The 23,232-nt window shown below is 31.2% G+C and overlaps 1 protein-coding gene across 1 annotated transcript; it reads left to right on the forward strand.

Moving 5' to 3' along the window:
- The first annotated feature begins 392 nt into the window (after positions 1–392).
- Positions 393–20,066, forward strand: LOC126738406 (vacuolar protein sorting-associated protein 26B-like). Its single transcript, XM_050443725.1, has 10 exons — positions 393–579; positions 701–753; positions 5,582–5,725; positions 5,782–5,995; positions 6,057–6,240; positions 13,169–13,344; positions 13,401–13,565; positions 13,620–13,859; positions 14,303–14,421; positions 19,911–20,066. The coding sequence occupies exons 2-9, from the start codon at positions 751–753 to the stop codon at positions 14,410–14,412; spliced, it is 1,236 nt and encodes a 411-aa protein (XP_050299682.1). The 5' UTR covers positions 393–579; positions 701–750; the 3' UTR covers positions 14,413–14,421; positions 19,911–20,066.
- Positions 20,067–23,232: the final 3,166 nt, after the last annotated feature.

The raw sequence follows: 23,232 nt of genomic DNA on the forward strand, positions 1-23,232 counted from the left end.
CAAAATAAAGAAACAGCTCTATGAGTCTCAGCTTAAGACTTGTAATGCTGTGTACTACTGTCTGAACTGTCTGGAATTTCTCTTAAGAAAGAAGCTGCAGTCCATTTTATTTATCTTCAATTAGTGTTAATGATATCTGGCAGTAGTTAGGTCTAAGGATACCATTAAGTGAAAACAGATGGACGTGTAGTACGTGCACCTTAAAAAACGTTCTACGCAACGCAGAAAATTATCACTTCTGCTGCAGCTGGTATGGTCAGACGACCAGAAAAAACGAAACGTAATTAGTAACTACCGCATCTTTGTAGACACAGCTTAATGGCGTCACTTATGTCACCTGTACATCCCCGGCCCTGTCTTATCAGCGATAATGTGTCAAACGTCAAATCGAATTTACCGAATAGACGTCAAAAGAAATTCTGCATGTTATTATTTGAGGAAAATCTCAATAAAAATTGTGTTTTCTGCTAACTATTTCCATTTTTCCTGCGATATTTTTATTAAAATCTTGTAAGAAAACGTTTGCTTATTATATGGAACAGGATTTTTCATCGTTCAGCGCCGGGCATCATTCCTAAAGTAATTTTATATTTTTTTTTAATAATGGTGGTAACGTCAGAGAAGCTTTTATCAATATTCTTGTTTTAATATTAAATGCGAACTTTTGGGGCGGTATTACCTAATTTCCTGTTTATTTTAGCTAACTTGCAAAGTATTAGAAGTTAAAACCACACTCCTCTTTGGGATACAATGGTAAGTAAGTCCAGGCTACAAAAAATACTATCATATATATTGTTCCCTATCAAGTATTAATTTGGAGGCGGATATTTGTAGTTTATCCTTTGCAATGAATGTTTAACTTTAATTGATCTGCAGAAAAAAAAATCTGATTATTTTAAATGAATGTTTTCATGACTGTATCAGTTAATCTGTAAATCTTACTATACTTTATACACTGGATGTAGTGAATCACTTGTAACCATTATTTAAACTGCATTGATATTATTTTAATGAAATTAACACAAAAATTAAGAAATAATAATATGAATTATTGTTGCGAAAAAATATCTATCAAATTAACTGATTTTGTGCAGTAATTGTAAAACTATTGGTCAGCAATATAGTAAGCATTACATTTCACAAATTTTCAACTTTGTTCCCTACAATATTTGAGATAAATTAAATAATAAAAATTTTAAAATGTATGTTAGAGATTGGATACATCAGATGGGCAGAGAAAGTTTTAATAATTTAATAAATATTACATAGGATAACTAAACTAAACTAAGAAGTTGCAGATCTCCCAAGTTGAATTACATATTACAAAAAAACAAACACCGAACAAGACATACACAGATATGACCCAAATCCTAAAAAAAAGACATTTATTACTGAACTTGTCAAAATCTAAATTACCTGTAGCTATGACCTAAATCCGGGAAGCAATTGTTATTATTATTCTTTATCTTTATCTATGTTTTGTTATTGTTATTATTATGTATAGGTGTAATAAGTTATCACATACAAGTAGTATACTACTACTTCTGTGATTATTGTATATTTACTGGTAAATTGAAATTAATCATTTTGTAATATTTTTTTTCATTATTGTAAATAAGCTGATCTATTATTTATTATTATTATAATTACTTTCCTTATTTGAACTTGCCTAATGGCATTACAAAATTGTCAAATGGATTACAATGTTTCTTAAAGTTGTACACAATATAACTAATCATCAAATCAAAAAATGCTTTATTGTTTCTAACAAAATTGTTTTCAACAAAGCTGAAAAAATATTTGCAAATTAAAATGGTCAAATTAAAACTGTCCTGTCTTAAAAAACATAACACAACTTACAAATAATAGTGCTAAACCAGTCATATTTTTTTTTTAAATAATTACTATGCAAGACAATATAAAAAAAATACAAAACCCAATATAAAAAACTACAAAAAACTTGCAGATACATCAACAACAAAATACCTAAGCTAAAATGTCACATACTGGTAAAAATTTGAATAGAACATATACATATATTTCAAGGCTATTAGTATTAAAACTAGTCATTATAATATTCCTGAATGTCATAATAGGCTCTTGCAATAAGTAACCTTTTGACTTCCCTCTTAAATTCCATTTCCTCATACATCTTTCTGATTTTACTTGAAAGGTTAAAAAGTTTTCATCCATTGCAAACAAAACAGTCAAGTGGAAAGTTCTGGGAACTAATAATAATAGCTTATAGGTTTGTCTGGTGGTATATGTAGATGAATTTTGTCTCAGGGTAGTCCTATACCTCTTATGAATGAAGGACACAGTCTTCAATATAAATGTTGTTTGCCTGAGTCTCATGGTTTTGCTTTTTTGTTTGATAAATACTGTATGCATTAGCTGTTTATCGCAAGATCCCCAAAAACCTATACCATAAGTGGGATTATATTTATTTATTATTTTATTTATATATTTACAAACTATATAGTATGAAACCAATTATAGATAGAGTAGGTTAAGAACCAAGTAAATAGCAGTGGACATCTTGTCCAATGCACAGGTACATTAAGAGCTGTCATACTCAATAAATTGGGATAGTCTATTTTGCTTCTAATTAATTTGGACAAAAATGTCAGACATGCCAACTTTCTTTACCTTTCCAGACTCATTAAATTAAATTTATTCATTATCTCTAATTTGTGAATCTGCAGCTCATACATACCTGTATCCTTGTAGTTAATATTATATCTTAATAGTTTATTCTACACTCTCTTGATAATTAAAATATGCAGGTTATAACAAGGGCACCAATCAATGGAACAATACTTCAAAACTCTTCTTATGTGTGACACATTGATAGATCTAAAACATTTAGTATTGGTAAAACTCTTACAATTTCTTACTATAAACTCATATAATTTTGTTGCATTGTTTATAATCATTTTACAATCTTTAACATTATTAATTTTCACAAAAATGCAAAATCATGCTCCTAAATTGGAACCAGATGCTGGGGTGTACCTAACTGCTTGATGAGGAACCTTGAAGTTCAACAAATCAAGTATGTTATATAAATATGGCTATAAGTAAGGTGGTTGAAGTGATACCAGTCTGGTCGCATCCAGAGGGTGGTTGCATCTGGATTTTCTTTAGGGATAGCACACCTTAACTGTGGTGTAACTAAAGGGTCAGTGTTAGTTCCTATTTTACTTTTATTAAACGTTAATGACTTAAGCTCTCTACCACTGCATGGACTAGTGGTTCAGTTTGCCAATGATACTACAATTCTGTGGCATAGCAAAGACAAGTAGTTAGAACTCTCAGTTTAAGGTTTGACAACCATGTTTTGGACCTCGCTGCTAAACTTTCTTCTGGTTGTTTTGCAGTCAGGGTTGCCAGACATGAGTTAGGGGGGGTTGTTTGCTCATTCAGTTTATTTCGCCTTAATAGACTCTCATATCCAGTATGGGTTGCCATTTTGGGGTTTGTGCTCCAAGGGACTCCTTGACATCATTTTTACTATTCAGAAAAAAACAATAAGGTATCTGTGTGGTGGTGGTCTGAGAGTCTAAACCTCTTTTTGTAGCTGAAAGAATTTTAACAGTTCTCTCACTCTTTATATTGGATACTGCTACACTCATACTTAAGTCCGTTAGTCCACCATCCTGCGCCAGTCATAATACTTGTCAAGTAAACAACTTATCTCTTCCAATCCCCACCTCCTCACTTACAAGAACCTCTTTTATATTTATTAGTCTTAAAATATTTAATCATGTTCCTTTTTCAATTAGGACTGTTACAGACCCTAAAAAGTTTAGGAGGGAACTAAAGAAATTAATCTTACCAAAAGCTTACTACAGCATTGAAGAGAATTTTAACAACATTTTAATATTTAAAATTAATTATATATCTGTTGATCAGATTTTTTTTATTACTATTCTTGTTTTATGTTAGTTCTTGCCTTTTCTTCTTTTTTAGTTTTTTCTTTGATTATATAAAATATGCTCCTATATACAATCAAAATCGATTCTGTATCCTGTATAACCAAATAACTACTAGTATTATAGATTCAAGGATTAGGAAGCTTTTAGCACAAGTTTGTAAACTTAGCAAATAAAGTATATTTTGACTTTGACTTTTGACATACAATAATAAGTAACAACATCAAAAACCTTTTTTGATATCTTTTTATATTACCTCAACTTGAAAGCTTCTAGAAGCTTTAAAAGATTTATATATATATTGGGTATAGTTTATAACATTATTTTTGTCTTACTTGGATATGACCCACTTTTTATATAAAGGTCAAATATAAACATCAAAGGCTTAACCAACAAATCTATACAACCCTTGATAATATATACAGGTAGACTATCTGTTGCTATTGATTTTTCATTTTTAATTATTTTGACAGCACTCCTAATTTGAATCAAATTTACCAAAAGGGATATGACTTTATTTGTATTAAAGAAAACTTACTTAGAGCCATTTATGTGAAAATTGAAGGTTGTGTGTTCTGTATTTTATTTTATGTCAGCTGTTATTCAGGACTAATTAATGACAACTTGTCAAATTCTAGGAAAAACTATGAAATGTGGCAGCTTCATTCCTACAAGCTTGAAGCAATCAATTTATGGTAATATATATGAAATTTTAACCAAAAATAAATACCATTTTGAATATTCTGATGAACTGTAATATCAATATAATGTTAATTAAAAGTATTTAAAAAAAAAGAGTTAAAAGTGTCTAATTTAAAATTATGAAGTGGATATTTCATGTAAATGTAACTACAAGTACAAATGTATCTAAATGTAAGAGAATTCAAGAAGTCTGGCATTTCTCTTGGATTGAAAGAAGTCTCAAAGTCCATATTCTCAAAGAGACCTTGATATAAATAAATCAAAAGAAAACAACACAAAGTCTTGGTCTCAAAAAAATGTACACACAAAATTTTAAATTTTTATAATTGAACCAGTCGGTCGTGTTTTAACCTTTTTAAGATCTGACGATGCTCTTAGGAGCGAAACACGTGTCGCGACTTTGACTAATAAAAGTAAATAATTTTTTTGAGACCAAGATTTTGTGTTGTCTTTTGATTTATTTCTCTTGGATTCTCAGGTTCGTAGTGAGTATTTATGATTTCAAAGCATGGTTTGGAAGAAACCAGAACAAAGTGTTCTAGAAAAGGCAAAAATTTAGAATTCTGTTGAAAAAGTTATGACACAGTTGTTTGAGACAAGTTAGGCTCAAAAAATTTAACCAATATTTTTATTGGTAATTTTCTCAACCCACATCCAACAATTAATGTGAATTAATATTGTGAAGGACCAATAAGTCTTAGAAATGTCAATGAAAATGCGTCAAAAAAGCCTTCCTTTTTTATGTCAATGCTCGGTCTCCTTCCGGTAAAACAAAGACGTTCCTGGAGAACTTTAAATAGAAAAAATTCAATTATCCACTTTATTCTCCTACGTTTAACGGTTAAAGAATAAATAAATAGGTTGTATTACCCCAAACTTGTTTTTTATTTTCCTCCTATATTAACTTACTGTTTTGTACACATTTTTTGGTATTGTTCTTTCAGAGTTTTTTTGGCTTTGGCCAGTCTGCCGAAGTAGATATCTACCTCGACGGCCAAGAAACAAGGAAAACTGCGGAAGTGAAAACTGAAGATGGCAAAAAAGAGCGATTGCTCCTCTACTATGATGGAGAGACAGTTTCTGGCAAAGTAATTCTATGCGAAAATATTGTAATACATTTAATATTAATGTAACAATTTTCTAGGTGAATATAAGTCTTAAAAAGCCAGGTAGCAAGCTAGAACACCAGGGTATCAAAATCGAATTCATTGGTCAAATAGAGATGTTTTATGATAGGGGGACCCATCATGAATTCACCTCTTTATTGAAGGAATTGGCTCGGCCTGGAGAGATGATTGCTCATACAAGTTATAATTTTGAGTTTAGTAATGTTGAAAAGCCTTTTGAGGTTTATACAGGTATGTATAAAAATCTTCTACACTTCATCAAATATCAATTTAATATTTATTATATTTACAGGAAGCAATGTTAGACTACGATATTTTCTTCGTGTAACGATTGTACGTCGGCTGTCTGACATTGTAAAAGAAGTGGATATTGCTGTCCATACTTTATGTAGCTATCCTGAGATGAATAATTCCATTAAAATGGAAGTTGGAATTGAAGACTGTTTGCATATTGAGTTCGAATATAATAAATCTAAGTAAGTATTTTGTAATCATTACAAGTAAGAAAATAGTTATCTTTTTCTTAAGATTTGCATAGACTTTCATGGTAACTTAGTGATAATATTGATGTGAAGTTTTCTAATGCTTTTAATTTTATTTATCATATCATTTTCCTATAGTATATTAAACACTTCAGGGTCACAATCAAGGTCAGTTTTTTGATCATCAAATTTTGATTGATTATTAACACAATGGTAATTTAAATGATGGTTTGTTTTCATTAATTTGGTCTAAAGAAATGTCTTTTAAATTTGTAATTTTGGCTTTGAAACTTTATATAGATCTGAAGAAAATATCATATGTCCTGGTTTATCTGTGCTAAGCAATGTAATTTATTTCGTAACAACATATTTTTAATGTGTTTGATAATATTCATATAAAGGCAATAATAAAATTGTTATGTATTACAGATCGGTAAGGACGTAATTTCTAAATTTATTCATTTAATGGTTTTTGTAATGCTATCTACTAGTTACTGTTCATATAAGTAAATGCAAAATAGACACCTTTCAACAAACTATACAGGATGTCCAAGATAAGGATGAACTGCATGGGGATCTCGGAAACGGTAGGAGATACGAGGTCGGTTAAATTAGAGAAAAGTTGCGCAATTCGATCCTTAATTAAATTCAAATTCAAATAGTTTATTGTCCAACAGGAAAATTTCCAATTACAAGACAATCGAAATAATTAAAATTAAAACAGTACAAGTTATAAGCACCTTAAATAAGTAGTACAAAAAAAAATAATATAAAAAAATAATATAAGATCCAATATAGAGTGATAACAACATTTAAAACAATAGCATAATTGTAAGAATATAAGACACACTAACCAAATGATAACAATCACAGAAAAATAATCAGGTATCATTCAAATTAAGAGAGGAACACATCCTTTTTTTAAAAACATATTCAGTGCTGCTAAAGATGTCGACATCTATAGCATTCATCTGATTATACCATGTACACGCACGGCACAGTGGAGCTTTGCTGGACAGATTTGTTAAGTTAAGAGAGGGATAAAATATATGGTGCCTCCTTGTATTGGCAGGAGGAACAAATAGAGGTAGCCTCTCTAAGAGCTCAGAACAATCAATTTTATTATTGCAAAGTTTATATAAAAATATCTGACTAGAGAGAATAGTACTTTGCTTTAGTGACAAATAGTTGAATCTATTCAGCAGGTACTCCTGTTCCACACCTCTTACTGGATATACTCCATCCAACTTAACAGAAAGTAACTTTAAGAATCTGCGCTGTACATACTCCAGTCTGTTAACATGAACATCATAGATGGGGAACCACAACATAGAGCCATACATTAATTTAGACTTTACTAATGCATTGTACAATACAGTCAAGCTGGACATATTCCTAAATTGAGAAGTGGACCTTACTATAAACCCGAGGGATTTTAAGGCTGAACCAGTGACCTGTGCTACATGCTGGTTGAATGTGAGCCTCTTATCTACTTCAACGCCCAAATCCTTCACTGAAGAACAGTCTAGCAACTGAGAACCACTCAATATATATGGGTATAAAATCTCTTCATGAAGAATGGAAATTGTCATTTTTTTACATTTGTCACAGTTTAGGGGTAGTTTATTTCTGTCATACCATTTAAAGACCCTATTCATGTCCTCTTGCAGCTTCAGGCAGTCCAGCATAGTACAAATGATACGAACCAACTTCAGATCATCAGTAATCATCTTAATTAAATACAGTTTCAACCATTTTAAAATTCCGAATACCTCCGGAGATATCTTGTTTTAGGTTTTTATTTTTTACCAGCTCTTTTTTAACAGATACCAAAAAACGAAAGTACTCTTTCATTGCCACTTTTCTTGCTTCACAATTTGATGTATAGACAGTTTAAATCCGACGTTTTGTTATCAACTTTTATTTTTTATATGGACCGAAAAAAAACTACATGAAAGCCTATTTAATGACATTTACAACGATGTATCACACATAATATATAAAAAGTCTTATGGTCAAAAAGTCCCTTTTTATAAAAATTTATTGTTTCTGTCATAGTAGGCCATGAAGGAGCATTCAAAAAACATTTAGCGCTTACCTATATTAAAAAAGAGCAAGGATTAACTAACTAACTAAAGCATTTTGACATTTATGTTATAGTAAGCTTTTCGATAATATAGATGTAATGATAACCTTGTATAAATCGTTTGTAGTATAAAAATTATTATATGCCAGCCCAATGTGGGTTCAGTAAAATTTGTAAAACTTTTATATTTATAACATAAATTATGAATATCGACAAAGAGGAACTGACCAAATGTAATGGGGGACTAACCAAGTGTGATTCATTTAATATATTAAGCTTGAAGCTATTACGTACAGAGTATTATATAAATTGCCAAAACAGTTAATTGCAATTATAATTAATTATTTATTTATTTGGGACCCAAACAGTAAATCCACTACAGTACTAACTGTTTAACAATCCAGCTACTGTGTTTTACGTGTTAAAAAAATTAAGTCATTATCACTGACAGTCAACCAAAAAAAAAACTACAACTTCTTCAAGGCATTTTGAGAATGAAGAAAGAAATCTTTATCATTTTCGGTATACGGAAAAGATATCTAAGCCTAAGCTGCCTAGGTGAAACTTTGAACAGTGCCGGCCAAAAGTGGAGAAATAATAACTTTTAATATTTTTATTTTTTTCTTATTAAAACTAATTCGAAGTAATTGTATAAATGTTTATGGTTATATCTAGTAGTGACGAAAATAATTAGAAAAAAAAATTGAAAACAAATAATTTATTACAAAATATGCAAACAAAATTTATTATCTCTAAGGACAAAAATGGAGAAACTTTTTATTTTTATGACATAATTATGTTATAATACAAAATGTGGATAAAAGCACACTAATACTTTGTGGCATAACCGTTATTCTTCACAACTTCACTACACCTTCTTGACATAGATTCAAGAAGATTGTGTATAATATCTCCGGAAATTTCCCTCCATGTTTCTTTTAGGACTTGGAATAATTCGTCTTTATTTCGGAACTTATTTGGATTTTTTTGTCGAACTTTTTTGTCTAGGTGCTCCCACAAGTTCTCGATGGGATTTAAATCTGGACTTTGAGCTGGCCACTTCAGAACTTGAATTTGTTGAGAGGTTAGGAAATTTTTAACAATTTTAGAAGTGTGCTTGGGGTCGTTATCATGCTGGAATTACCAAATTAACGGCAAATTATCCTCGGCGTAGGGAAGCATATTATTCCTTAAGATGTTTAGATAATATTGGCTATTCATGATCCCATCTATTCTCACCAGTGGTCCAACGCCATGCCCGGAAAAACATCCCCACACCAACACATTACCGCCTCCATGTTTGATTGTGGGAATAGTGTACTTTGGGTCGAATTTTTCATTCTCGGGATCGGGACGTCTAACCCATCTCATACCATCTGACCCAAATAAATTGAACTTACTTTCATCTGACCATAAAACGTTTTTCCATTGATTATAGGTCCAATGTAAGTGTTCTTTTGCGAATCTTAAACGAATTTGGCTATTTGATATGCCTTTTTTATAGTTTCGGCGGAGAAAAATGGATTTCTTATAGAACATCGCCTAATTAGCTTGTCAGTTGCAGATGTTGTTTTTTTGGGTCTACCTGGCTTAGAGATGCTGGCAGTAGTGCCTCTAGTTTGCCACAATTTGATTTGTTTACATAATATGACACTTTTATGAAGATCAAGTTCTCTAGCGATTGTTACTTGTTTCACTCCCGCATTGTGCTTCTCAATTATTACTTAAGTTTTTTTTTATTTGTTCAGATAAGTTTATACCTCGAGGCATTTTAATATTAAATAGGCTTCTTCACAATCGAAAACGAACTGCTTCAAACAGGTATTATGCTTTAACTACAAATCAGGCCCTTAAATCTTTTTTTTTTCTTTTAGTTTTTTATGCAGTAAGCTATGCTATTATACCTCAAGTAAATTATGGTATTTAAAACTTATTGAACTTAACTTTTGGAATTCCTGGTAAACTTTCTGATTCATAGTTCCCAAAAAAGACATCTAGAGGAGATAAATTGGGAGAACGAGGTGGCGAGGCAAATCCATATAATGAGTATCAATGTGTGCCCTTACCTTTCCCTATCATAAAAATATCTCTTTCCCTTACTACCTAACGAAATATTACCTACATTTTATTTGTTAGCGTTGCATGCAAACTGAAAGAAAAAAAGGATTTTTTAAGAGCCTGGTTTTTAAGTTAAAGATTAATACTGCGAAATGCACACAATTTTACCAAATTTTTCATCAAAATCAAAGTTTTTCGTTTATTATTTAAAGTAAATTTTTAGTAAAATTGGTTTTAAAAGGTGGTGAATTGAATCACATTTAAAACAAGACCACTTTTATGCATGTGGAGAGCATAAAAGTGATAGAAAAATAAGTTTCAGTGAACCCGTAAAAATTCGAGAAACTAAATTTTGATATGGCTCTCATTCTGAGAGGTGAAGAGTGCGACCCCCATTTATATGGCTTTTTTTCGATAAAATTGGACGTACAACAGGTGGTTAAAGTCTCAGAAATCAAACCCCTAACACACTGTATAATATCCACTAGTTTCCTCTTCTTTTCGAGAGTTAATATTTTTAAATGAATTGTTATATCTTCTATATTGTTAGTAATTATATTTAAATTTCACATGTAAAATGAACTTTTCAAAAATTTAATTTGCACTCTTTCAACTCTATCTTTATAATAATAATAATAATAATAATAAAAACGTTTATGAATCCTCAAGAAAATCTCAGTACATCTGTCAGCGAAAATAGGGACATGGATTAAAAGGCAAATTTCAGCTTCTAAACAGAAAGTTAAGAGCTGTTGCATCCTGGTAACTAATATACTAACCTACAACAAACACAAGTCTCAACCTTAAGGTATAGGTGTAATATAAATTTGTAAATTTAGGTAATTAAAGTAATAAAAGTTCAGACATAGATAATAAAATTTGTATAATAAAAACAACTAAACCTAACTCTTGCTACTTAATATTTAATTGACTATAAGCAATAGGTATACAAAAATATAAAGTTGTATGTGCTTAAAACAATATTAGAACAAACCAATTATAAGCATTTTCCTTGTATTATTTCGAAAAGCATTTATAGATGGCGAGAGGTCCGCTATATGTTTATTCACACAAGTTGCGATATTATAGTAAAAGCTACGTTAAAAAATTTCTTTGTGATGCCGTGGGATCTCCAGAGGATTTTGATGTCTTATATTGACTCGGCTAGTAACAGCCCTGCACTTAACTCTATCTATTAGGTAGGGAGGACATTTATTTTTTAGGATTCTATAGCAAAGCACAGTGTAATTGAATTCTCTTCTTCGAGACATATTCAGCCAGTGCAAGTCCTTCAATTTGTGTGATACCCCATGTTGTCTTCGTATTCCAAATATGTATCTCACATAAGCATTTTGAAGTTTTTGCACACGCTTTTTGTCCCTATGATCAAGACAAGGACCATAAACAGTATCACAGAAATTCAGATGTGAAAGAATCAGGGAATCGCAGAGCATCTTTCTTGTTTCTATATTCAACACATCTTTGGGAATAAAGGGATTTAAGCGTGGAATAACCTTTTTGTAACTTTTTTGTTACATGTTGAAACAATTTCAAGCCAATATCCATGTATACACCAATCCTACTCATGTTTTCAAATGAAATTGGTTCATTATTGATGTGCAACTGAATGCGATTAAGAAGGTCTTGTCTTAAAGTTTATTTAGTAAATAACATAGCGACAGACTTCTTCGTATTTAGCTGAAAACAATGCCAAAGGATTGGTCATACAGCAATTTTAGGTCTTCATTTAAACAATGGTTGGCCTATTCAGGATTAGAGGGATCAAAGGAAAAAATTATCTGGGTGTCGTCAGCGTAAATATGATGTTTTGAATATTTTAAACACATAACAAGTTGAAACGTATAAATAGAATAAAGCAGGGGACCCAAAATACTTTCCTCTGTTTCCTACTATTTCCTTTTGTTTCTTACTCTTTACTTTTGTACATAAAACACTCCCATCTTCTGAATATTTGCCATCCAAACAAACCCTCTGTTTCCTATCAGTGACAAAGCTTTTATAAGTGGACTAAATTTAATTTACTCTAGACAAATACATAATAGAAAGAAATATGTGATTTAGCATTTTAGTACCTAGATTGTCTGTTAATAAACTCGAGCATTTGTAAGCATTTTGAAACCAAATAATTAACATGTTTATCAATTAACAATTTATCGTCAAAGATTATACCGAGGTCTCTTACTCACCTGCACTCTTTTTACAATTGAGTTAATAATGACAGTAACTTTAGTTAATTTTGTTACTAGTTGTTGTAAAAGAGATACAATAGCATTTATCTACATTCATAAGAAGTCTATTTATTTGACAATAATTTTCAAAGATTTGACCTTCACTTATAATTAAAAAATTATTTATGGTCTAAATTATTCACCCAACCGGTCTTTTTGATCATAAAAATCACCTTTGTTTTGTATCTGTAATTGGTTGCAAACTGTTGATACAATATAATAACGATTTTTTAAATGGAGTTTTGCTACGTATCAACTCTTTAATAATATTACTGTGTCTTTTTTGCGGCTTGATTTATTTTCATGAAAATTTAGCTTTACCTTTATTCAATTATGTTCCTTATGATTGGTCTTATTGTATAGGTATTAGGTTTAACAAGCTCAGGCTCATTTTGAATCCTTAGAAAATTAAAAATTTTATTGTTACAATTCTTGTTGAGCACCTTGTACAAGGCACACTAATATGAAATGTACTTTATTGCACACATTCGAATTAGAAACTACATTCTCTATCTATTTTCTTTATCAGGTATCATTTAAAGGATGTGATAGTGGGCAAAATCTACTTTTTACTAGTAAGGATAAAAATCAAACACATGGAAATTGCGATAATAAAAAGGGAAACGACCGGATCTGGGCCTAATATTTTTACGGAAAACGTCACCATAGCGAAGTATGAAATAATGGACGGAGCACCTGTTAGAGGTAGGATGGTCTCGTAATACTTATATTGATTTTCAATATTTTTTTCCCGTTTTTAGGTGAAAGTATCCCGATAAGGGTATTTTTGGCGGGTTACGACCTGACCCCAACAATGAGAGACATAAACAAAAAATTCTCTGTGAGGTACTTTTTAAATCTGGTGCTGATGGACACCGAAGACAGAAGATATTTTAAGCAGCAAGAAATTACGTTGTGGAGAAGAGGTGCTGCATCATGTTAATTCTTACCAATCACTATATTTGATTATTTATATTTAGGGGATAAAGTGAGGAAGCAAAACGTCCAGTCTCCAGCCATAATGGCCGGAACTCAGAATCTCGAAAATACTTCGGCCGTTTACGGGCAACAAAAGAACGGAGACCAGGAAGGTTCGAATGGGTCCAGTGAGTCTAATAGTGATGAGAAAAGTGAAAAGGGGCCTCCATTAAAGGAGGATTTTCTAAGGTCGCAATCGAATGATAAATTGAATAGTGAACTTACGGATCCTTTTGATCAAGGTAATTCTTCATTATTTATTTTATAATTGAATTGAAGAGTGGTGGAAATATGTTCCCAAGTTTTATTAAAAAGTTGACGACGTTGCAGTTTTATTTAAATCAACCATTAATTTAGAAAAAGATGGGACAATTCCATGATTGTACTATTAATAATTGAATAAAACTTTCATGACAGTCTAGAATGAATTAAAATTTGAAACCTGCAAATGGTTAGGCACTCTTGTATCGATTTATTGCAATTGCGTATTTTTGCCGCTCGATGGTAATTTTATATAAGGAATTGATGGAATGCAGTCCAAATAACAAAAACAAAAGGTACTTTCATAAAAAGATATTGAAATATCGATGTTTCGACCGTTATAAAGTCTTCGGAACACTCAATTTTGGCCTTATTAGTGTCGGCCAAATTAATTATATATTTTCATTTTTTTCTTAAATTAAAGGTACGACATCTCCGCCCTCCGAAAGAAGTCCCGAAAATCAAATTAAGAACATGAAAAGGGAAGAAGGTGACGGACAAAATGATACAGCAAACGAGAATAGCGTTGAGTGATAAAGCCAGGTGAGCAATTTTATTTTATTATCACATTAAGGAAATTACATCCTTTAAACTCATTTTATTTATTCAGTTCAACGAGATTTCATTTTCGCACAGATCATTTCGATAATTTAATCATTAACAGTAATATAAACCAAAGTATAAGCTTAAATATGTCAAGCAAAGAAAAATGCCTAGGACTCTTACATAAACAACTCCAATAACAAAGTTTCAATGTGCAAAAACTAAACTCCAATAGACAAGTTTTAAGTAATATTAAAAACACATTCTTCAAGTTCAGAATCTTTTAATTCGTTTTTCTCATCCATTGCAGACAATATTCTTAGCAGAATGCCTACTTCATCCAATTGATTACATGGCTGTTCCTATGGACAATGTTCTATTTTCATTTCAGCCGACTTTCTTTAATATTATGAGAGAAAAAATTAAAAGTTTAAAAAACAGTAGAGGTAGAGAATTCTTTGATATTAATAGATCAAACTTAAGGAACTTAGTTTGTTGTTCCGTGTAGTTGTTCCGTTGATCAAACTTATAAACCAGCGTAATTCTGTAGTATTTTTTCGGATATACTTAAAAGACTGAAAGTGGTTCCTATATTTAAGGTTAGGGGATCTCAGGATGAACTAATAAGTTATCGCCCAATTTCTCTCCTTCCTATAGTTTCTCAAATTTTTGAGTCAATTTTAAAGGATCAATTAACTTTCTATTTTGAAAAAAAAAACAATCTATTTATAGATACTCAATTTGGTTTTAGAAATTATAACTTTACAACAGTGGCAATAGACAGACTCACAAATTATCACGGAAGAATGGGAATTGGGTATGGATTCATATGCTTCTTTTTATGACCTTACCTTGTCCGGAAATTAAATTATACCATCTGGATTTTAATAGTATAAGACTAACTTCAGGGTCGCAGTCAATATATTGATTTTATGAACAGTGTGTCAAGTGAATGTCCTTGGTCCTCTGCAATTTCTCATATACATTTGATCTTCCTAATGTTCAAAATTTAATACCTATCCTTTTTGCATATGATACTAGTAATGTTATTAGGTACTCCTCTGCTGATCCTGTGTTGGACATGGTAGGTCATAGCAATGAAAATATTCATGAATGGTTTTTGGCCAATAGACTTTCCTAAATACATCGAAGACCAGCAAGTTAAACTTCGGCTTAAAAAGAAATTCACTTAATATACCAGGTGTGGCCTCACACAAAATTTCTAGGACTTATTTTAGAGGCTAAATTAACATGGAAAGAACAGGTATATCACCTATTAGGCAGGCTAAGTAGAATAATAAATAAATTAAAACTTTTCATGATAAGATCCTTAAGGGCTACTACCTTTTTTTTCACTGTACTGCCTACCATGGTTACTTTTCTGCAAATATGTGTTATGCTATTCTGAACTGGAGCTATTCTAGCCATGCACAGGAAATCTTTAAGCTTTAACAGAGATGTATCAGGACTATGGTTGGCCTGGGGTATAGGTATTGTTGTATTCATATATTCAATAAAATTCAATATATTGTTTTCATATACTTACATTTCCTTGCGCCTATATATATCAATGTTTAATTCACATTCTCATAGTTTAGAAGTTATTCAGATATACACCTTCACAATACCAGGCATAGTAATAACATTATCACAGGCTCTCTAGAACCAGACGAGGCTCCAATTACTCTTGTGTCCCCTTCTTTATTGTTATTCCAGTCTATATAATAAATCTTGAAGCTAAGATAATTTTTAGGAAAATTAATTTTTTTTTTTTTTTTTTTTTTTTTTAATTTATTCATATTCATACATCAATACATAATAATATAAATTACATGAATGTAGGAATGTAGGAACATACTCATAGGCACCTAGGTAACTTAAAACCTGAATGAGCCTGTTAACAAGATTTTTTATATTACAAAATATCAATAAATCCATCTGATGCTAATTTATATTCACTTAAGACCTAAACTACATATTCGGTTACTTAAACCTAACCTATATAAATTCCAATTTATAATTTTAACTGCTGTTAAATAGTTCTTTAACTTTTTTATTATTTGTATAAATATAATGTCTGCAAGATTTCTTAAATTTTTTTTTATTCGCTATTTTTCTTATATCTTTTGGAACTAAATTAAATATTTTTGGTGCAAAATAATTTATAAAACGCTTATTTAAATTTGTATTACTTTTGGGAGTTTTTAAGTGTTCATTCATCTTATTGCGAGTATTAAAGGTATGTGTTACAGCAATATTCAGTTCAGGATTTTTATGAACAAAGCAACAAACTTCCAAAACATAAAGTGATCGGACATCAAATATATCACATGAGTACAATAAATTGGTTGAATATAGTTTATTTTTCCCAAACATGATTTTTAAAATATAATTTTGTACCACATTTAAGGGTTTCAAAGAAGTTTGGTACAGTCCACCCCATGCAACAATACCGTATCTAATCAATGACTCAACCAATGCCCTATAAACTGCAACCAACAATTTCCGGCTTAAGATTTGTTTTAGAATGTAAAATTTGTGTAAGAGTTTTCGAATATTTTTGGTTAGATTTAAAATGTGGTGATTCCATTTTAGATGCTTATCAATAGTAACACCCAAATATTTAGTGAAGTAAACTTCTTTAATAATATTATCCTGTTGTGTATTGTTTTCTATATCAAGAGAATTAAATGATAAGCGGTTTGCTTCAGTTAATGAAAATGCAATATAGTGAGTTTTTGATATGTTAAGTGATAATTTAAAAGTGTCTAGCCAGTTTTTTATCTTACGTATTCCGATTATTGCACTGTCTTTCACATTTTCCCATGTTGTTCCAGAGAAAATTATTGCCGTATTATCTGGGTATGATATAACAGCACCATCTTTAGTTTTTAATTCTGTTAGTGAGTTAATATATGTAATGAACAGTAAAGGTCCTAACACGGTTCCCTGAGGTATTCCTATTTTTATTTCTAATGGTTCACTTAATGTATCCTCAATTTTTAAATATTGCTGCCTTCCAGTTAAATAACTTTGAAAAACCTCCAATACTGGGCCCCTAACTCCATTTGAAGATAAAACATCCAAGAGAAGATCATAGGGCACAGTATCAAAGGCCTTTGCCAAATCCAGGAATACTGTAATACATTTCTTGTTCTTTTCCAGTTTATCTGTTATTTGTTTAGTAAGTTGATATAGGGCATCTGTTGTACTTGACCCACTAAGAAAACCGTATTGTCGTTTCGATATTAAGTTTTTACTTTGCAAAAATGTCATTAACCTATCTTTCAGGCACTTCTCAAAAACTTTAGCAAAATTATTTATTACACTGATTGGTCAATAATTATTTATATTACTTTTTTTTCCGGATTTAAAAATAGGTGACACAATTGATATTTTAAATTGTTCAGGGACTTTTCCCGTAGTGAATTATATTTATATTATTATATTATTATATATAGTAAATGTTGCCTTTATTAATTATATTGGTTATTTTATATTTAGTAAATGGTGCCTTTTATTATTTTGAGGAATACTTGGAAAGCAGTTTTATTTTCTCTGACTGATGATTCTAAATATTGTTCTTGATGCTTTAAATTACTCTTTTACGTGTTTGTATTTGGGGTGTGACTTTGTTGCCTGCATTCTGCTGATTCTGTACTATTTTATATAAGTTGTGTTTAGAATCTAACACAACTAAATTTAAATTTGTACTATTTTATATATATTTTTTATTTCTTATATATTTTCTAAACAGTCTTAGTTTTGAAAAATTAGAAGGCATCAACGTAATTTGCAGCATGATCCTAAAAATTTTGGGGAAAATTAATTTCAAAAACCACTAGTTACCCTTAGGAGGTACATTTTGATAATTCTAGAACCATGGATGGATGGACAACTAAAACAGTCTTATTTATTTACCATGCTATTTATCTACTAGACAATATTTATGATTTGCCAATTTATCACCATGTTCTTAGACAATATTTAGTAAATACCAAGAAGCATTTGATGAATTATCTCTTACTCCATTAAAATTTTCAACTGGAACTAATAAAGTTCTCCCTATCGTTTTGTGCATCTCTGCTTTTTAACAGGTCCTCTAAAATACGTTTTTTGAACTGTCTTTGGTTTCGGAACTTTCAATCTCCATCATTTTGAAACATCAATACATAAATAATGGAAAGGGAAAATATTGGCACATACGGACGCATTCAATCAGCATTTTTGATAAGCTGGTGACAAAACACATTTTCGATAATCTTAGATGACATTATTATTTCTCGGCGACATGGATGTATTAGCATCATATATTAAATCCCTTTGTGAATAGATATCAGGTTGATAGATCAGCTTGAAACAAAAATCTTATCCATTCTTCTCAAATCTGAATGTGATTGTTATAATGAGGTGACCAAATACATGAACCAGACTCTAGGTGAGGACGAACTAGTGCACAGTAAAGAAGCCTAATAGAAGGAATGTCCAGGAAATCTCTGGTGTACCTCTTAATAAAACCCAGCATTTGCATAGCCTGTAATACAGTTGTTGTGACATGAAGAGAAAAATGTAACTGGGAGTCCAAAGTTCTACCAAGGCCTTTTATACTAGATAACACTCCCAGAGGAGTGCCATTAATGGTATAAACATGATTGAGCTGGCCTGTACCTCGAGTGAAAAGTATGGAATGACATTTACTGGTTTTCAACACCATATTATTAGCGGTGCACCAACCAGTTTGAGGCAATCATCCAAATTTGAGACTCTACGGTAAATCCCAAGTTCATCCGCAAATTTTGTGTTGACAGTAAATGGCTGCAATATGTAACTAAAGTAAAGGTTTTAGGAGTAATTTTTCAAGAAAATCTATCCTTCATGGATCTTTTAAATGATGCCATAGTTAAGTCTTCCAAAATGCTCAGATTTATTTTGAGACATTTTAGTGACTATTCATTGGATACTGTAGTATATTGTCAATAGCTCTAAGCTTGAATATGCCTCCATAATCTGGTCACCTTATCAGGCAGTGCTTAACCTATCAATTGAAAGAAACATATATTTTTAAGATTTTGTGCATTTAAGGTTTGTTGGTTGTCGATTAAGAGTATTCTTTAATTGAGAATGACGATTAATTTAAACAGATGAAATATAGCGAGGATACGTAAACTTGTAAATGGATTGTAGTGATTTATTAGAGTGCGTGAATATTTACCTACGAGAAATAGAATCTTGAAATCAGTAATTAGAATTATTAGAATTTTTAATAAAATAATTAATTAGGAATTTTCAATCTTTTCACATTGTATTTAACCGTACGAATTATGGTCTAAATTCTATCTAATTTTCCCAATTTTGTTATTTAGTTTTGGAACTCAATTAAATTTTATTTATGCTTGTAAATATACAAGTTATATTGTTGTGATGGAATATCCCATAAATAAATAAATTAAAAAAAAAACTAAATCGACTAACTCTTCTATTTGTTTTAGAGTGTGAATCAACAGAACAGCTGTGATGTTATAAAAGTGGTGGCTTAACGAATGAATAAAGACACTATGAATACACTGGAGGGCGCGCGCATCACCCATTATTTTTTCGTCACTACTTTCTTTTTACCTATTCACGTGGGCGAATGTGTTTAATTTTAGAGAAGAAAAAAAAACAAATAAATAGTTGTTTGAATGTAGAATGTCGGAATAAGTTGCAATTGTTTTAATATATTCATATAATATATTTTTTCATATAGTTATGTATATAATACGAGTTTAGTTGTATAAGTTTTCTTGCATTACAGGATGCGTCATTTTATTTTTATTATTTTATGTTATTAGTTACAATGAAACTTTTATAAGAGCTTTTTTTGAAATTCTACATAAAAAACGGCTTAAAGTAATTTGTAAATAATGTTACATATTTATTGTTAGACACAAGATATAAATATAATGAACTGTCATTCTGTATATTGGGAGGTTAACGATTTACACAAGTTTTAATTATTATTATTATTATTATTATTATCACTATTGTATATTATTATTTCTCATAATAGCTGAAATAAAAAGTGTTAAAAAAAAATGTGTTTTGTTATAACTGATTGAGCAAATATTTACTCGTACGACCCCCTTTAAAAAATAATGAAATTCACGACTTTTGTAAATATTCTCAATTGGCACAATATTATAGTTTTTATATAAATCTTCTGTATTAATGTCTTGAGGAGATTATTTATTGCGTAATTTTGTAGAACTTCCAGAGGTTTCATGTATTTTTTTTCTGCAGGATACCCTAAAATTAACAGATATTGTACATGATGTTCCAAGAAAAAATATATACTTGTCATATATTTATGACTACAGGAATAGCATTTAATATTTTTACAATATTGGAATAAGAGGGAATATCATAACAAGAACTAAATCTTCCACAAGTGCTCACAATTCCATGTTTAATTAGCTTGTTGGAAAGGTATGGAGGATAATAAGTTTAAGCCAAAAAAAGTGCACATTTGTCAGTCTACCTATTGGTGCAACTATGTTTTTTTGTATATGTACAGTGATGGCCAACTAATTAGAAACGATTTTAAAAAAATACTTTATTCAATGTTTCAGTTCTTTAAAATAAATTAAAGTCAACTTGTTGTAAAATTTTGATTGTTCATCACAACAGCAATATATAATTTATTTATAGACATTCCACTAAGAAATTTGTAAGGAATGCAGAATATAAACAAAATTTATAGATAACACAGTTGGCCATCTACTTAGAAACGACGAAAATAAACGCGCGTATAGTTCATTTCAAACCTTTGTACTGGTAACAATTTGTGTTTTTTGTATCTACAAGCCTTGTCTTTGTGTCTTACACAGTTTAAAATGGGTAGAAAAAAAAATTGTGATCCGTCAATGCGTAAAATAATTTTTACGCCAAGGGAAAGAGGTTGGACTTATAGTAAAATAGCTGACCACCTAAAATGTTAAAAAAAATGGTTTTCTATGCACTCAAACACATAAAAGAACATAAAACGTACGAAAATATTCCAAGATCTAAAAAAACCAGCCAACGAACTGATGAAACTATTGTTCAAGTGGCTAAAATGAATCCATTTTTAACCTCCAACCAGATTAAAGACGAACTTTCTCCAGCTATCGCGATATCATCACGAACTATAAGACGACGACTTAATGAGGCCAACCTATTTATTTGGACGAGTATCCCGCAAGAAACCACTGCTAAAGAAGAAAAATCGCCAGGCTAGATTAAAATTCGCTAAGGACCATATTAATTGGACCATAAAAGAGTGGAAAAAAGTATTATGGTCTGATGAGACAAAAATAAATCGCTTTGGTAGTGATGGTAGAATATTTGTGAGAAGACCAAGGGGTGCAGAAAATAATCCGAAGTATACAACCAGCACAGTCAAACATGGAGGTGGAAATATAAAATTATGGGGAATTTTCAAAGTGCTATAATTCCACTTGTTCTGGTCGAATTCCGTTATAATCCGGTGTTTTCGTAATGTAGGTGATGGGAAAGAGCCGCTGATAGGGGTTTTTATAGCTATTTTCGGGTTTAAAGAAAATCGATTTTTCGCATTTTTAAAGTGCTATAACTCCCTTAGTTTTTCTCGAAACTCATTATAACCCGGTGTTTTCGTGTTGTAGGTGATGGAATCAAGCCGCTGGTATAGTTAGTTCAAATTCGAAAAAAATCAATTTTTGGTGAAAAATTCGATACGGGGGGGTATACCCTAAAAATGAAAAATCCCAAACTTTGGAGGTCCATATCTTGGCTTCTATGGGCACTATCGGGAAAATTCCAACGGTTTTGACTTAGTTTCGTCCTTCTGAATCCAACGAGACCATCCGCAAGGTCGTAGCTCCCATATTAGCTGAGATCTTGCATTTTTGTGGCCCATTTTTGGACTCAAAAACGGGGTCGAAAATTGACTTTTTTCCGAATTTTCAAAGTGCTATAATTCCACTTGTTCTGGTCGAATTCCGTTATAATCCGGTGTTTTCGTAATGTAGGTGATGGGAATGAGCCGCTGATAAGGGTTTCTAAAGCTATTTTCGGGTTTAAAGAAAATCGATTTTTCGCATTTTCAAAGTGCTCTAATTCCCTTAGTTTTTCTCGAAACTCATTATAACCCGGTGTTTTCGTGTTGCAGGTGATGGGATCAAGCCGCTGGTATAGTTAGTTCAAATTCGAAAAAAATCAATTTTTGGTGAAAAATTCGATACGGGGGGGTACACCCTAAAAATGAAAAATCCCAAACTTTGGAGGTCCATATCTCGGCTTCTATGGGCACTATCGGGAAAATTGCAACGGTTTTGACTTAGTTTCGTCCTTCTGAATCCAACGAGACCATCCGCAAGGTCGTAGCTCCCATATTAGCTGAGATCTTGCATTTTTGTGGCCCATTTTTGGGCTCAAAAACGGGGTCGTAAATTGACTTTTTTCCGAATTTTCAAAGTGCTATAATTCCACTTGTTCTGGTCGAATTCCGTTATAGTCCGGTGTTTTCGTAATGTAGGTGATGGGAATAAGCTGCTGATAGGGGTTTCTATAGCTATTTTTGGGTTTAAAGAAAATCGATTTTTCGCATTTTCAAAGTGCTATAACTCCCTTAGTTTTTCTCGAAACTCATTATAACCCGGTGTTTTCGTGTTGTAGGTGATGGGATCAAGCCGCTGGTATAGTTAGTTCAAATTCGAAAAAAATCAATTTTTGGTGAAAAATTCGATACGGGGGGGTATACCCTAAAAATGAAAAATCCTAAACTTTGGAGGTCCATATCTCGGCTTCTATGGG

This window comes from Anthonomus grandis, chromosome 7 (assembly GCF_022605725.1).
Source record: "Anthonomus grandis grandis chromosome 7, icAntGran1.3, whole genome shotgun sequence".
Taxonomy (NCBI): Eukaryota; Metazoa; Arthropoda; class Insecta; order Coleoptera; family Curculionidae; genus Anthonomus; species Anthonomus grandis.

Bases quoted from the DNA above. Each gene is read 5' to 3' on its own strand.
- LOC126738406 (XM_050443725.1), top strand. The intron at 13,345-13,400 runs GTAGGATGGTCT...TCCCGTTTTTAG, and splicing joins GGACGGAGCACCTGTTAGAG to GTGAAAGTATCCCGATAAGG. The intron at 13,566-13,619 runs GTGCTGCATCAT...ATTTATATTTAG, and splicing joins AATTACGTTGTGGAGAAGAG to GGGATAAAGTGAGGAAGCAA.